Here is a 14,984-nt window from a genome sequence, read left to right as displayed (position 1 = left end):
ATTCAGTTTGCACTGACTTGCATTATTGTACAATGCGCGTTACATTGCGTTACTATACCTGCATTAGGTAGATAGATAGATAGATAGATAGATAGATAGATAGATAGATAGATATATAAATAGATAGATAGATAGATAGATAGATAGATAGATAGATAGATAGATAGATAGATAGATAGATAGATAGATAGATAGATAGATAGATAGATAGATAGATAGATAGATAGGGAGATAGAGAGATAGATAAATAGATAGATAGATAGATAGATAGATAGTTAGATATATATATATAATAGATAGATAGATAGATAGATAGATAGATAGATAGATAGATAGATAGATAGATAGATAGATAGATAGATAGATAGATAGATAGATAGATAGATAGATAAATAAGTAGATAGATAGATAGATAGATAGATAGATAGATAGATAGATAGATAGATAGATAGATAGATAGATAGATAGATAAATAGATAAATAAGTAAATAAATAAATAAATATATATATAGATTAAAAAAACAACTCATTTCTATGTTCGCGTTACATAGCATCTGTGTTCGCGTGTGTCGCAGGGCTCGGCCGGACCCCGCGGGCCCCCCGGACCATCAGGTCCTCCGGGAGTGCAGGGATACCAGGGAATGCGAGGAGAGCCGGGAGAGCCTGGAAGACCGGTGAGTATCAGAGCAGCAGCTTCATCCATCGTGTGGTTGCCTCGCTGAATGTGCGTCTAAATGTGTGTAGTGTTCTTCGAATCGAAGAGACGGGCGCATGCAAAGAGCAGGGTGCCTCTGTCAGTGCGCGGGCGCAACATGCACGCACGCACGCACGCGCGCACAAACAAACACACACACACACACACACACACACACACACACACACACACACATCAGAACGATCTGTTCTGATTGGTGTGAATTAGATGAGCAGTGTGCTCAGCAGTTGTCTGATGTGTCAGGAGGCAGTGATGCCATTCAGGTCACGCCATCATTAGCGTTATGTCATCACAAGATAAATCAAATGAATCACACGCATGAAGTTCCACCCACCGAAGGCCGGAACAACACAAAATGCAGCGGCGCGCAAACAGTAGGCTACAAGCGAAAGATGGCAGAATTCACGAGCCAGTGCGTGCTTCATATATATATATCGTGTGTGTTGCAGGGTTCGTCTGGACCCCCAGGACCACAAGGGCTGTCCGGGATGCCGGGAAAAGACGTAAGCAGACGAGAAATCGCGAATAAAATTGGTGAAATTGCAATTTGACCCCAATACGTTACTTAATATGACATCTTTCAAAGGATACGCATCTCTCAGCATCTTAAAGAGCAGCCTCAATATAGTCTTTCAGAAGCCGATCATATTTAAGCATCTTTAAGCAGCCTTAACATAGAGTCTATCAACAGCCAAGCACCTTTAAGCATCTTAAAGCAGGCTTAATATCGAGTCTTTCAGGAGCCGAGCATCTTTAAGCATATACCTACCTTTACGTAATCCTCAAGCATCTCAGTTGCTTCAGCAGCTCATAGCTCTCCGCAGCAGAGCGCGAGCATTACTGTAACCCCGCGTGTTTGCACGACGACGGACGGGTCAGCACGCTATAGCGAATCGAACGCTATACGTAGTAATCCGTCGTGCCTTGGTTGGTTGGTTGGTTGATGTAGGGACCAGGAGGAAACGACGGAGACTCCGGACCAAGAGGACCAAGCGGAGCTATGGTAAGCTATACCCCCGACTTCTCTTCATTCTCACATACACGCACGCACACGCGTGCACGCACTCATTCTCACATACACGCACGCCCACACGCGCTCGCCCTTCATGCTCACATACACGCACGCACACGCGTGTACGCCCTTTATGCTCACATACAAGCACGCACACACGCGCTCGCACATTCGCACACGTACACATGCAGCTATGCGCAGTAGCTGCATTAGAGTAAAGAGAACAAAGCGACCGCTAAAGGGGGTTTCGTACTTTAGAAGCCTAACTCACAATACAAAAACATAACCTTCGTAGACTGCTGTATAATAAATGTGTGCATATTATATCATATTCTATTCTAGATCGTCTAACCGAGAATAATTTGTTTCTTATTCGAACCGAAATTGCTCAAAACGAACTTTACAAATCGCACGGCCATTGAAATATTTACGACGCGAAAAGCTACAGACCGTAAAACCTTATTTAGAGGTCTCGTCAGTTATAACGCCAGCCCTGTTCACGCATTATTAATCTCGTCTTCCTCTTCCTCTCCCATTCTTTCCTCTCATGTAGGGCTCACGAGGTCTCTCGGGCATGCCAGGAATCCCTGGCGCTAAGGGACACCGTGGTTTCTCCGGGCGTGACGGAGCCAAGGGCGAACAGGGAGAGTCCGGAGAAAGGGCGAGTATACCGCGAAGAAATGCGATCGAGTCCCTCCCCCCACCCAGATATAAGGCTACTACGAATTAACTATGACACGTATAATTATGTTACGTGGACAGACAAACTGCGACACAGTTTTACTTCTCTATTTTTTCTATTTTAAAGCGTATTACTTTGCGAGTGCTAATGGTTAATAAAATATATTATGTAATTATGTGATTTTATTCGCCGATGCAAAGTATACATAGATTACATTACATTGGTTTACTCACATCTATCCCCTTCCATTGAAACCTCTCATTGACATTTACAGAGTAAATGTGTCTTTCAAGTATCTAACACGCGAAGCTATGCAATAGTAATAACATGATGGCACATAAATATGATGCAGCAAGCATCACGTTAGTCGGCAAACACTAGCACTAGCAGCCGTAGTGACTAGTGCACCATCTTTCACTGGATGATATTCATTTGAATTTCCGTTTAGGGTCTGTCTGGTAATACTGGATCGATGGGTCCTCAGGGACCTATGGTACGTGAGTTTTATTACTTCTATCGTGTTGATGAAACACACGCGCCGCAAATAGCCGTGCGAGAGTAAATTAAATTTTAAATTTAATCATCGTTGTGATGGTAACAGCATATGCCCACCGAGGGACGCAGGCGCCACACCGTGTAGGTTACGATAAGTTACAGTAAGTTACAGTAAGTAAGTTACAGTAAGTAAGTTACAGTAAGTAAGTTACTGTAAGTTACAGTAAGTTACAGAAAGTTACAGTAGCAATCTCTCTCTCGCCATCGCATGGGCGTATGAGTGCGTATCAGTGCGTATATGTTGTATTCACCTAATGCCCGCTGTTGTTCATAGGGACCTAGAGGCGGACCAGGAGACAGAGGAAGGGACGGAGCTCCCGGAGCTCCAGTACGTAAAGAAGATATTTGATTCGATATAAATGAAAGTTTTAGAAAATAGAGATGTAAAAGTATAAAGACTTTCGTAAAATATTAGACAACGATAATCGAAGAACACGCTGACAATTAGCCAGCGTGTTTCGATTCGATTCGTGGACAAGTGTCTTCAAGACAAGGGGCTTCAGTATTTATTTTTCTTTGTTTGTTACAGGGACTCAGAGGACAAGATGGTCTCCCAGGCCCCACTGGCTTGCCGGTGAGTATTTAGTAACTGGTCATTGCAACATGTCCAGCAGAAAGCTGTAAGTGAACATTAGCACAATTATATAAGCCTAAGCGCAATGAGATTGGTCATTCCCGAGTTTCATGGCGGCGCCCCTTAGTCGACGAGTTCATGTGAACATTATGGTGGCGACTATACATCCCTCGCGGATATATCCACAAATATTACTAGCAGTAACGTTCTTCAACCCCGTCTCGCGCATGGTGGCGCCCCTTATCGCGGACGCGTTCATATTAATACTAACATATTCTCCCTATTTTCCCGAACACTATTTCATAAATTTTAATATATAAACGCATTTATTAATATTATACCTAGAGTGAATAGTTGTGGGAGTTACAGAAGTGAATAGTGGAAGTGCTGCGTTCTTTCACTCCCGCTATTATCTATACATTTACGCCCTAGAACCGCGCCGATAATATATATATATATATATATATATATATATATAAAGAAAGACAGAGAGTTACGTTAAACCTGTTGTGTGCTTGATTTCCTGCAGGGCGCACTCGGTCAAGCAGGACCGCCTGGCTTCCCTGGACTCGCTGGACAGAAGGTATGGAGGGAGCAAGAAGGAAAGAGAGCGCCAGAGAGAGACGAGAATGAGAGATAGGAGAGAAGAGAGAGTAGAGAGAGAGAGAGAGACAAGAGAGACAACGAGAGAGAGAGAGATGAGAGAGAGATAGAGAGAGAGAGAGGAGAGAGAGACAAGAGAAGACACGAGAGAGGAGAGAGAGAGAGAGAGAGAGAGAGAGAGAGAGAGAGAGAGAAGACAACGAGAGAGAGACAAACGAGAGAGAGGAGAGAGAGAGAGCAGAAGGAATAGAGAGAGGAAGAGAGAGAAAAAAAGAGAGAGAGAGAGCGAGAGCGAGCGAAAGCGAGAAAAGGAGAGAGTGTGCCCATGCAACAATTCTCCATTTGTTATTCCTATTGACGTAGCGGCATCGGCAGTAAAAATGCAAACGTGTCAGCTGGCAGTGTGCTATCAACAAAACACAGCAAACGGGATAACCTTCCATTTCGACGACACTGCTAAAGGTCCACACGAGTGCTGTGACGCAGGGAAGCGATGCGGCAGTAAAAACTGTCGTTGCACGGGTTTTAGTCAGAAACACTAGCTAACTCCAACCACAGCTTTAAACTTAACGTTTTTTTTTTATATTACCGGACATGTAAACTGCAAGAAAAAAATTAGCAAATCTATATTCATCTCGTATCTATTCGTATTTCTAACAAAAAGATGGCAGATGAATTTACGACAAAGTAAGTGAAATACGGTCATTTGATCGAGAAGAGCGACGTTAAAAGTAAAAATATCCAACGTTCATAGTTTCTTTTTTTTTCAACTTTCGCGCGTACGTTCTTTATATGGCAACTATACAAATTACGTGCGTGTCTCGGAAGATTGGACCTCACGTAATATTAGCAATTTCATGAGTGTGTCTGACAGACCTTACGTAGACAATAATATCTTCCAAAATCCGTCCATGATTTTCTGGAATCTCATTGGTTACTGACCATGATTACTATATACTAGGGACTAGTTGAAGGTAGTTCAATAACCTCTCGCCAACAGAACATCTCGACTCCGGTGTAAATGCATGGCCTAAATGACCATAAGTAAGCGTGGGCACTCACGTGTAGAGAAAATCGACGACGGCGGTCGTCATCGAATATCCGGCGATGTAATATGATAAGACTGACAGAAGGATCATCGGCCTGGATTTTTACTAACATCTATCGTGCGAAGCTGTAAATATTATAACATATGACCAAGAGCGAATTAAGACTAATTTATTCTTAATACGCTTTGATATGATAATCAACATGATGGTAGTAGGAATTGTGGAGTAGACGAACACAGACGCTAAACAACGCGCGAGGTTCCATACTGCAGTCAATATAAGATAGCGAAGGTTGCAGTTGGGATTTCTATCTGCATCTAACTAGCAAAGCAGTACAACATTGACACTGTTATAAATAAATAGACAATACATCGCAACAGTCAGCACATACTTTGGGCTGGCAGGCGCGTGAGTGTTTAGTAGAAGGATAGCGCATCTGTAAGCATGTAGGGGATGAGCATTTGTCGTGGCTCTCTACTGTATTGAATATTGGACTATGAAACCGGATTGTATTGATTGGTTTAGTACCGGATTGACTGTGGAAGGATTCCGACATCCGTAATCTTGTGTGTGTGTGTGTGTGTTGACAGGGAGACGCGGGAGGACCGGTAGACGGGGAGCGATGGGACTGAGGCCGCGAGGAGACCACGGAACTCCAGGAAGACGGGAGACCTCAGGAGCACCGGTAGGCTTCCTCTCCTCTCCCCTCTTTTCCTCTTCCTTTCCTCGTCGTCTTATATTAGGTTAACGCCTCCTCTCTCCCTCTCCTTCTTTTTTTCCTGTCTCATATTACTTTCAGCCGATCAACATGTAAGCTACTGGTGATAGTTCCTCGCAGTCACTAGAATTGTCGACAACAGGGTAACCTGCACACCACTATAAAAAATATATGTATATATATATATGTATATATATAAATGTATATATATATATGTATATATATAATCTATTGACGTTTATCTTAAATATTAAAATATGGCTGCCATTTTTTGCCACGAGACAAACTCCAAGAGGTCGCACTCCTCGTGTAGTGAGCGAGCTCTCGCGTGGCATTTTGCACGGACTGTGTACTTTCTAAACTTTCCGCTCCAAAATGGCATGCGAAATTTTAGTAGTTTCTCTAAAGCGTCAAGCTCTACCTCTAAAGCTTGCAGTTTTCTTAGGGTAGTCTCTCGTTTTCTTTAGGGTTCACCTGGCCAGGACGGCGTGCCGGGAGAGAAGGGGTCTACGGGGGATCCTGGAGCCAGCGGGCCACCAGGTTTCCCCGGACCGCGAGGACAGAATGGAGGAGCAGGCAGCCCCGGACCGGCGGGCATGAAGGGCGCGAGGGTGAGGATTGCATTAGTTCATCTGCGATTAATTGGATAATCGAGTGAGTGAGTTATTGGCTGATTGATTGACCGATAAATCGATTGATTGATCGATTGCTTAATTGATTGGTTGGTTGATTGATTGATTAGTAGGTGGGTGGAGGGATTTGTTGGGTGATCGATCGATCGATCGATTGATAGAATGGTTGCTTGCTCAATCGGTTGTTTGGTTGACTGACTGATTGCACCACAGAATGACACACAAAACTAATAGAATTCATTACCGGAAGTAACACCATATAACACCTCGCGTTGCAGGGCACCAACGGCGAGATGGGATATCCGGGAGAAACGGGACCCAAAGGAAACGTCGGCGCCATAGGGTCACCGGGAGCACCAGGAGATTCGGGACCCAGCGGCAGGAGAGGCAAGCGAGGAAGTCCGGGACCGGCAGGGCGAGCAGGCCGCATAGGAGAGAGGGTGAGGGACGCCGCGCATGCGCGCTACTAACACGAAGCTTTGTAGCGCAGGTTGCGCGTGCGCGCGAATGACGAGAGCGCGAGATTCTGCGTGCGTAAATATTTTCGTTGTCAAAATTTATAAATAGACATTATTATGATTATGATTATGATTATGATGATGATGATGATGATGATGATGATTATTATTATTATTAAATCTTCGTAGCGAGAATGCACGATAGCATGTCGCCTAACACCATTTTTTTGATATTTACCTTTAAATTAATTCAATAATAAAATTTTTTCCATGAATCGTGATCGCTTTTCATCGCAGGGCATGCCGGGAGATCAGGGACTTTCGGGATTGACGGGAGAGCCGGGGCATGCAGGTCCGCAGGGTAAGAGAGGTCTTCCAGGTCCGGAGGGACAGAAGGGATCCGTGGGAGATCAGGGCAGACAGGGAGTTCCAGGTCTCATCGGACCAAGGGTGAGTGTTCTCTGTGTGTGTGTGTGCACGAAGGATGAATGCTCTGTGTGTGTGTGCAGCCCCACAGTACGTGTTGAGTACCAAGGTTCACAGTTCAAAGCTGTTTTTAAGAAGCGCAAGCGGACGTGGAAGAATCATACAAATATTCGTCATGCAGACAAACCTATATATAGGCCCTTCATAGGTACCGCCATAAGCGTTCTTTATAGACAGGTGTCCGTTATACAGAGGTGCTCTCGCTTTGTAACTGACGCTCATGGGAAACACTGTACGTGCTCGTTATAGACAGGTGACCGTTCTATAGAGCTTTGCCTCTAACAGGGTTGGCTGTATGTATATATGAGAGCGCAACCCCGCTAGTCGTACGCACTGAATTAAACCGTGATTAGAATCGATTTGCCTTTCTGCTAATTATTCTCCCTAAAGCATGGGAAACGTGGTGCAATGCTGCGAGCGAAGTGAAGCATGTGGATCAGATTTTACGATGCACACGTGCTGTCAGCATGCCCGGCTCTAGTTTAAACGTATAAGAACGGCTGAAGAATATTATCTGTCTCTCTCTGCTCTCTCTCGTCGTTGTCTCTCGTTGTCGTCTCTTTCTCTCTCTTCGTCTCTCTCCTCTCTCTCTCTCTCTCTCTCTCTCTCTCTCGTTGTCTTCTACGTTGTCTCTCTCTCTATTCATCCTCTCTCGCTCGTCTCTCTCCTCTCCTCCTCTACTCCTCCTCTCTACTCGCTCTCTCTGGCGCTCTCTTTCCTCTTGCTCCCTCCTATACCTTTCTGCCAGCGAGTCCAGGGAAGCCCAGCGGTCCCATGCTTGACCGAGTGGCCCTGCAGGAAATCAAGCAACAACAGGTTTAACGTAATACCTCTGTCTTTCTTTATATATATATATATATATATACTATATATAATATTATATAATAGTTATTATCGCGGCTCGGTTCTAGGCTAATTATCGATAATATAGCGGAATGAAAGAACGCAGCACTTGCCACTATCACTTCTGTAACTCCCACAACTAATTGCACTCTAGGTATAATATTAATTAAATGCGTTTATATTCTTTAAAATTTATGAACATAGTGTTCGGGTGAAATAGGGAGAATATGTTAGTATACTAGAACGTTGGACCGCCGTGCCGCGATAATTAGGGGGCGCCACCATGAGCGCGAGACGGGTTAAGAACGTTACTGCTAGTAATATTTGGATATATCCGGCGAGGGATGTATATGTCGCCACCATAATGTTCACATTAACTCGTCGACTAAAGCGCCGCCATGAAACTCGGGAAGACCAAATCCAAATGCGCTTAGCTATATAGAAAAAAATGTTGTGGTGGCCCCCCTAAAATGTGTGTTCACTTACAGCTTCTGCTGGACCATTGTCAGATGACCCATGTTAGCTAATCTGCACCGCAAGCCAGTGGGCCGGTGGGAGATCCATCTTGTCCTTGAGTCCTCTGTATAGACAATACCAGAAAAGTAAATACTTCGAGCCCTTGTCTGACGACACTGTTCCGACGAAATGCGATATCGACCTAACACGCTGCTAATCTTCAGCGCGGTGCGTTCGATTATGCTTGTCGGTCCTATATTTAGCGAAATCTTTATACTTTAGCATCTCTATTTCTAAACTTCATGTGTATGAATGCGAATCAAATATGCTCTTCGTACGGTACTGGAGCTCCCGGGAGCGTCGTCCCTTCCTGCTGTCCCTGTCCGGCCTCTAGGCCCGATGAACAACAAGCGGCATTAATTGAATACAACATAACGCAGCCTGACGCACGTTCATTAAACGCCCATTCGCGATGGCGAGAAGAGATGCCTACTCGGTGTAAGCTTTCGTGTAACTAACTTGTAACTTACAGTAAACTTACTTTACTGTAACTTACTGTACTGTAACTTACTGTAGAGCTTAATCGTAACCTACACGGGTGCGCGTCTGCGTCCCTCGGTGGCCTATGCTGTTACCGAGTGCACAATCGATGAGTAGAATGTTAAAATTTAATTTTACTCTTCGCTACGCTATATTGCGGCGCGTGGTTTTCATCACCACGAATAGGAAGTAATATAAACTTCACGTAGCCGACTGAGTCCCGAGGACCAGTCGATCCAGTATTACCGAGCGAGATCCCTAAACGGAAATTTCAAAGTGAATTCATCCGAGTGTGAATAGATGGTGCACTAAGTGCCAACGTGACGGACTGCTATGCAGTGTTGCGGCACAACTGGATGCATTGGCCTGGATCATAGTTTGAGTGTGCCATCAATGTTATTACTATGCGAATGCTGTCGTGCGTGTTAATACTGAAAGACACATTGTACGCCTGTAAATGTCAAATGGAGGAGGTTTCAATGGGAAGGGATAGAGGTTGATTAAACGGCAAGTAATGTAATCATATGTATACCTTTGGCATCGGTCGAAATAAAACCACATTAATTACATAAATAGTAAGTTTTATAACCATTAGCAGACTCCAAAGGACAGTGACGCTTAAAATAGAAAAAGAGAAAGTAAAGAACTGATGTCGGCCACTTGTTCTGTCACACGGTAACGATAGATATACTGTTCATAGTTAAATTCTAGTAGGCCGTGATATTCGGTGGTTGGGGGTAGGACGTGCGATCGCTATTCTTCGCGTATACTCGCCCTTTCTCGCGGACCTCTGTCCCTGTTCGCCGCTTGCTCCGTCACGGCCCCGGAGGAACCCACGGGTCTCCCTTGTTAGCGCGCTCAGGGATCCTGGCATGGCCCGAGAGACCCTCGTGGAGCCTCTACATTGAGAGGAAAGAAGGGTGAGAGGAAGAGGATAGACGAGATAATAATGGCGTGAACAGGGACTGGCGTTATAACGACGCAGAGACGGCTCTAAATAAGTTTTTACGGTCTGTAGCTTTCGCCGTCGTAAATATTTCAATGGGCCGTGGCGGATTTGTAAAGTTTCGTTTTGAGCCAATTTCGTTTGCGATTATAAGAAGTACAAATTAATTCAGTCGGGGTAGACGATCTAGCGAATAGAAATATGATACTATATGCAGCAGCATTATGTAGTACAGTGCAGTTCTACAAGGGTCTAGTTATTGTAATGTGAGTTAGGCTTCTAAACGTACGAAACCCCCTTTAGCGGGTCGCATTTGTTCTCTTTACTCCCCTAATGCATGCTACTTGCGCATAGCTGCAAGTGTACGTGCTGCGATAATTGTGCGAGCGCGGTGTGTGCGAGTGCTGTAATGTGAGCAATGAAAGGGCGTACACGGCGTGTGCGTGCGTGTAATGTGACATGACGAGGGGCCAGCGCGGTGTGGAGGCGTGCGTGTATAGTGAGAATGAGTGCGTTGCACGCGTGGCGTGCGTGTAATGCTGAGGAATGGAAGAGAAGTTCGGGGTAATAGGCTTAGCCAATAGCTCCGCTTGTCCTGCTTGGTCCGGAGTCGTCCGTCGTGTTGCCCTCGCATGGTCCCTTACATCAAACCAACCACAACCAAGGCACGGGACGATTACACGTATAGCCGTTCGATGCGCTATAGGCTGCTGACCCGTCCTCGTCGTGCAAAACACGCGGGTTACAGTAATGCTGCGCTGCTCTGCTGCGAGAGCTGATGAGCTGCGATAGTCTAACTGAGATGCTTGAGGATTACCGTAAAGGTAGTCATATGGGCTTAAAGATGCTCGCGTCCTGAAAGACTCGATAATTAAAGGCCTTCTTAAGATGCTTAAGAGGCTGCGGCTGTTGATAGAGCTCTATGTTAAGCTGCTTAAAATGCTACCATAAATATGCATCGCCTCTGAAAGATCTTACTATTTGAAGTGCGCTTCTTTTATATGGCCGAGAGATGTCGTATTTCCTTTGAAAGATGTCATATTAAGTAACGCAATTGGGTCAAATTTACAAACTTTACAACACAATTATCTTAATATGAGACGAGCCGAGATTAAAATCTCATGATCACACTGTCGCTTAAAACGCATCCAGATTTTCCCCTAGCAGCACGAATATCCGCGAAAACGAGGGACAGCCCCCTAGCTGGTCCTGAGGGGAATCCAGGAAACGCACCGCAACCGAATCGTGAGGTGACAACACAAAGCACCGCAACAACACGAACACGAATGAATAAAAAGCCAAAACTAACGACACCGCAACCACTGAGGCCCGGTACAAATGTCCCTGCCACTTCGCTTGAGCCCTACTGTTCATCTGACGACGCCACGCGCGCTGCCAATTATTGATGATGTTCACGCGGCAGCGACAATTCGGGTGGTGAGAACTTACATGAAGACCGGATCGATAGCAATTGATTTACTTGATAGTACCTCAGACCAAGACGAAACGCTAATGAAACATGGCAACACAAGTGGACCTGAATGGCAAACTGCCTCCCCTACACAATCAGACCAACTGCTGAGGCACACTGCTCAACTATTATCACATACTCAAATCAGAAACAAGCGATAACGTATCGATTGTGTGGGTGTGTTGTGTGCTGTGTGTGTGTTGTGTGTTTGTTTGTCGCGTCGTTGCGTGCGTGCGTGCATGTTTTGCCCCGCGCCACTGACAGAGCACCCTGCCATTGCATGCGCCCGTCTCTTCGATTCGAAGAACACTAGCACACATTTAGACGCCAATTCAGCGAGGCAACCACACAGATGAACTGCTGGCTGCTGATACTACACCTGGTCTTCAGGCTCTCCCGGCTCTCCTCGCATTCTCCTGTATCCCTGCACCTCGCGAGACCGCTGATGTGTTCCGGGGGGCCCGCGGGGGTCCGGCCGAGCCCTGCGACACACGCGAAGCACAGATGCTGATGTAACGCGAACCTAAGAAATGAGTTTTTTTTTAATCTATATATATATTTATTTATTATTTACCTTATTTATCTACTTATCTATCTATCTATTCTAACCTAACATCTAATCTACTATCTATCTATCTATCTAGTTTCTATCTATTCTATCTATCTATCTACTTACTTATTTATCTATCCTATCTATCTATCTATCTATCTATCTTATCTATCTATCTACTCTATCTACATCTATCTATCTATCTAATCTATCTATCTACTATGCTATCTACTAATCTATCTATCTAATCTATCTATATATATATACTAACGTATTACTATCATCTATTAATCTACCTACCTATCTATCTAAATCTAATCTATCTATGCCTATCTATCTATCTATCTATCTATCTATTATCTACTACTACTAATGCTATCTATCAATTATATATATATATATATATATATTATAGTATATATATATACATACAACAATTCCAAATTAACATCTGCAGCCACTGTCGTTTCGTTCGACTCGAATAGAATAGCTTATAAACCTGTTCTCGTGTCACGTGACGTCTGATTCGATACATTTAGCGAGAAAACGCATTCCTATCCGGTGAACAGTATAAGCCAACAGTATCTACGGCCTGACAACTAGGCTCATGCTATTGCAACGGCCCGGTAACGTAAGATTATTCAGGAATAAGAAAACTACATGCAAAAACATTCCCCGTAAAACGCTCACGTAACGCCATAACACGAGATGAGCTCAACAGCGCCAGGCAGACACGCGTCAGTTACATGACCGATGACATCAAGTTGCATCATGGTTACGACACCTCAGCCATCTCGAGTTGTACCGCGCTATCTCGGTGAGACTAGATGCTAGACACTTAGATTAGAAGCGTGATTAGAAGCAGGAACAAAAAATGCAATCTGCATGCAAAAATTACGGTGAGCGTGCTGTCGTATGTCGGTGACGTGCGATCCTGTTGGCTCGCGCGGTGAAATGCGATTTGCAATGCTTATTTAAATGTTTTTGTGGAAGTTCTGTAAATCGCTCGACAAAGGCATGCGTCTCAAGAAGCCACATCATTCATCGGAAATTTAATTACCAGACGTAACAACTTTTTTTCTCTCCCATCGATTTACATTAATTGACAGAAATAGTTCGACGTATCTGGAAACATTCTTGGAAATGTTTTATTCGCTGATGCGAAAAACAATTAAACGTGCTAATCGGGTCAAAAACCTTTAACTTTCTTATTAATGGGTTGAATTTTATCTTGATTAATATTTTAAACGAATTTCCAACACTAATTAAGTTAAGAGATTATTTTAGCCATTAGAGTTTACCAAATTAAATCCATAATAAATACAATTCATACATGACGTTCAATAATTATAATAAAATATAATTACTAGCAATGGTACTAAATAAAATCCGTTGTTATTTTAACACAACAGTCATATAACACTAAAAACACAGCTTTCACGTAGCTCTTTAATATTAATACTTATAATAGTGAAAAATTAAACCAATATACAAAAGTAATAATAATTTGTAAAATAATTAACCACCAGCTACTATCCAAATCATCCATATTCCAAGGTAAATAGTTATTTTTCATCAAAATTATAATACAGAAGGCAGAGTATTCGTTGAACGTGGTAATTCAAGTAGAGATGGGAATCTCTCCATGTCAATGCCATCTACGCTCACCTCTCATTCTTTCACTCTCTTCTCCTTCTCCTTCTCCCCATCCTTTCTCTCTCTCTTCTCTCCAAGGCTCCTCTCCTCTCCTGCTCTCTCTCTCTCTCTCCCTCTTCTCTCTCTCTCATATCTCTCTCTCTAATCTCTCTATCTATGCTAGCTTAGCGTAAGTCTATCATCCATCCATCGCCATCCATTCCCATCCATCCCATCCACCATCCATCCATCCATACCACCATCCATCCATCCCACATCATCCATCCATCATTCTCCCATATATTAAATAATATATAGAATATATATATAATATCATCTGTACTGCATGTCTATCTATCTATCTATCATCACCCCTATCTATCTAATCTATCTATCTATCTATCTATGCTACTATATATATATACTCTATCTATCTATCTATCTATCTATCTATCTATCTATCTTATCACTATCTATCTATCTATCCTATCTCTCTTCCGATCCTCCTCATGCTCTCTCTCGTCTCTCTCGCGTCGACTCTCTTTCTCTCCCTCTCTCTCTCTCTCGTCTCTCTCTCTCTCTCTCGTTTCTCTCTCTCTCATCTCTCTCTCTCCTCTCTCTCCTCCTTTGCTGCTCTCTCCATCTCCTTCCTTCTCTCTCTCTCTCTTTTCTCATCTCTTTCTTTCCTGTCTTTCTCTCCTCTTTTTCTCCCTCCTCCTCTCCTCTATCGTATTCTCTTTCCGTCTCTCCTCTCTCCCGCTCTCCTCTCTCTCATCTCTTCTTCTCTCTCTCTCTCTTTCTCTCTCTCTCTCTCTCCCTCACGTCTCTCTCATCGCTCGGTCTGCTTTCTCTCTCTCTTTCTCTCTCTCTCTCTCCTTCTTTCATCGCTAGCCATCTGAGGCCTGCATCATAGCCTTGGTAAGGCAGCGGCAGGGTTGATCCACCCGTACTTTCTCGCTGCCCTGCTGGAAGTTAGAGGTAGAAGGCGGCAGCGCTTTTCCCCGACCTGGAACATAACGAACAATAGTAAGGTCACTGCCCGGCGATTCCCGCAAACAT

At 43.9% G+C, this 14,984-nt stretch overlaps 1 protein-coding gene across 1 annotated transcript in view; it reads left to right on the top strand.

Moving 5' to 3' along the window:
* LOC106814442 (fibril-forming collagen alpha chain-like) overlaps positions 1 to 14,984 on the top strand; it is a 24,652-nt gene that overhangs the window by 2,106 nt on the left and 7,562 nt on the right. The window contains exons 2-9 of the mRNA XM_014818760.1: positions 575 to 674; positions 1,165 to 1,218; positions 1,665 to 1,718; positions 2,281 to 2,388; positions 2,858 to 2,902; positions 3,239 to 3,292; positions 3,494 to 3,538; positions 4,068 to 4,121. Of these exons, the coding sequence (XP_014674246.1) occupies positions 575 to 674; positions 1,165 to 1,218; positions 1,665 to 1,718; positions 2,281 to 2,388; positions 2,858 to 2,902; positions 3,239 to 3,292; positions 3,494 to 3,538; positions 4,068 to 4,121 (514 nt within the window). The remainder of the gene's footprint in view (positions 1 to 574; positions 675 to 1,164; positions 1,219 to 1,664; positions 1,719 to 2,280; positions 2,389 to 2,857; positions 2,903 to 3,238; positions 3,293 to 3,493; positions 3,539 to 4,067; positions 4,122 to 14,984) is intronic.

This window comes from Priapulus caudatus, unplaced genomic scaffold, assembly GCF_000485595.1.
Source record: "Priapulus caudatus unplaced genomic scaffold, Priapulus_caudatus-5.0.1 Scaffold926, whole genome shotgun sequence".
Classification (NCBI taxonomy): domain Eukaryota; kingdom Metazoa; phylum Priapulida; class Priapulimorpha; order Priapulimorphida; family Priapulidae; genus Priapulus; species Priapulus caudatus.
The sequence above is the reverse complement of the archived record's forward strand: the minus strand, read 5'-3'. Positions and strand labels throughout refer to the sequence as shown.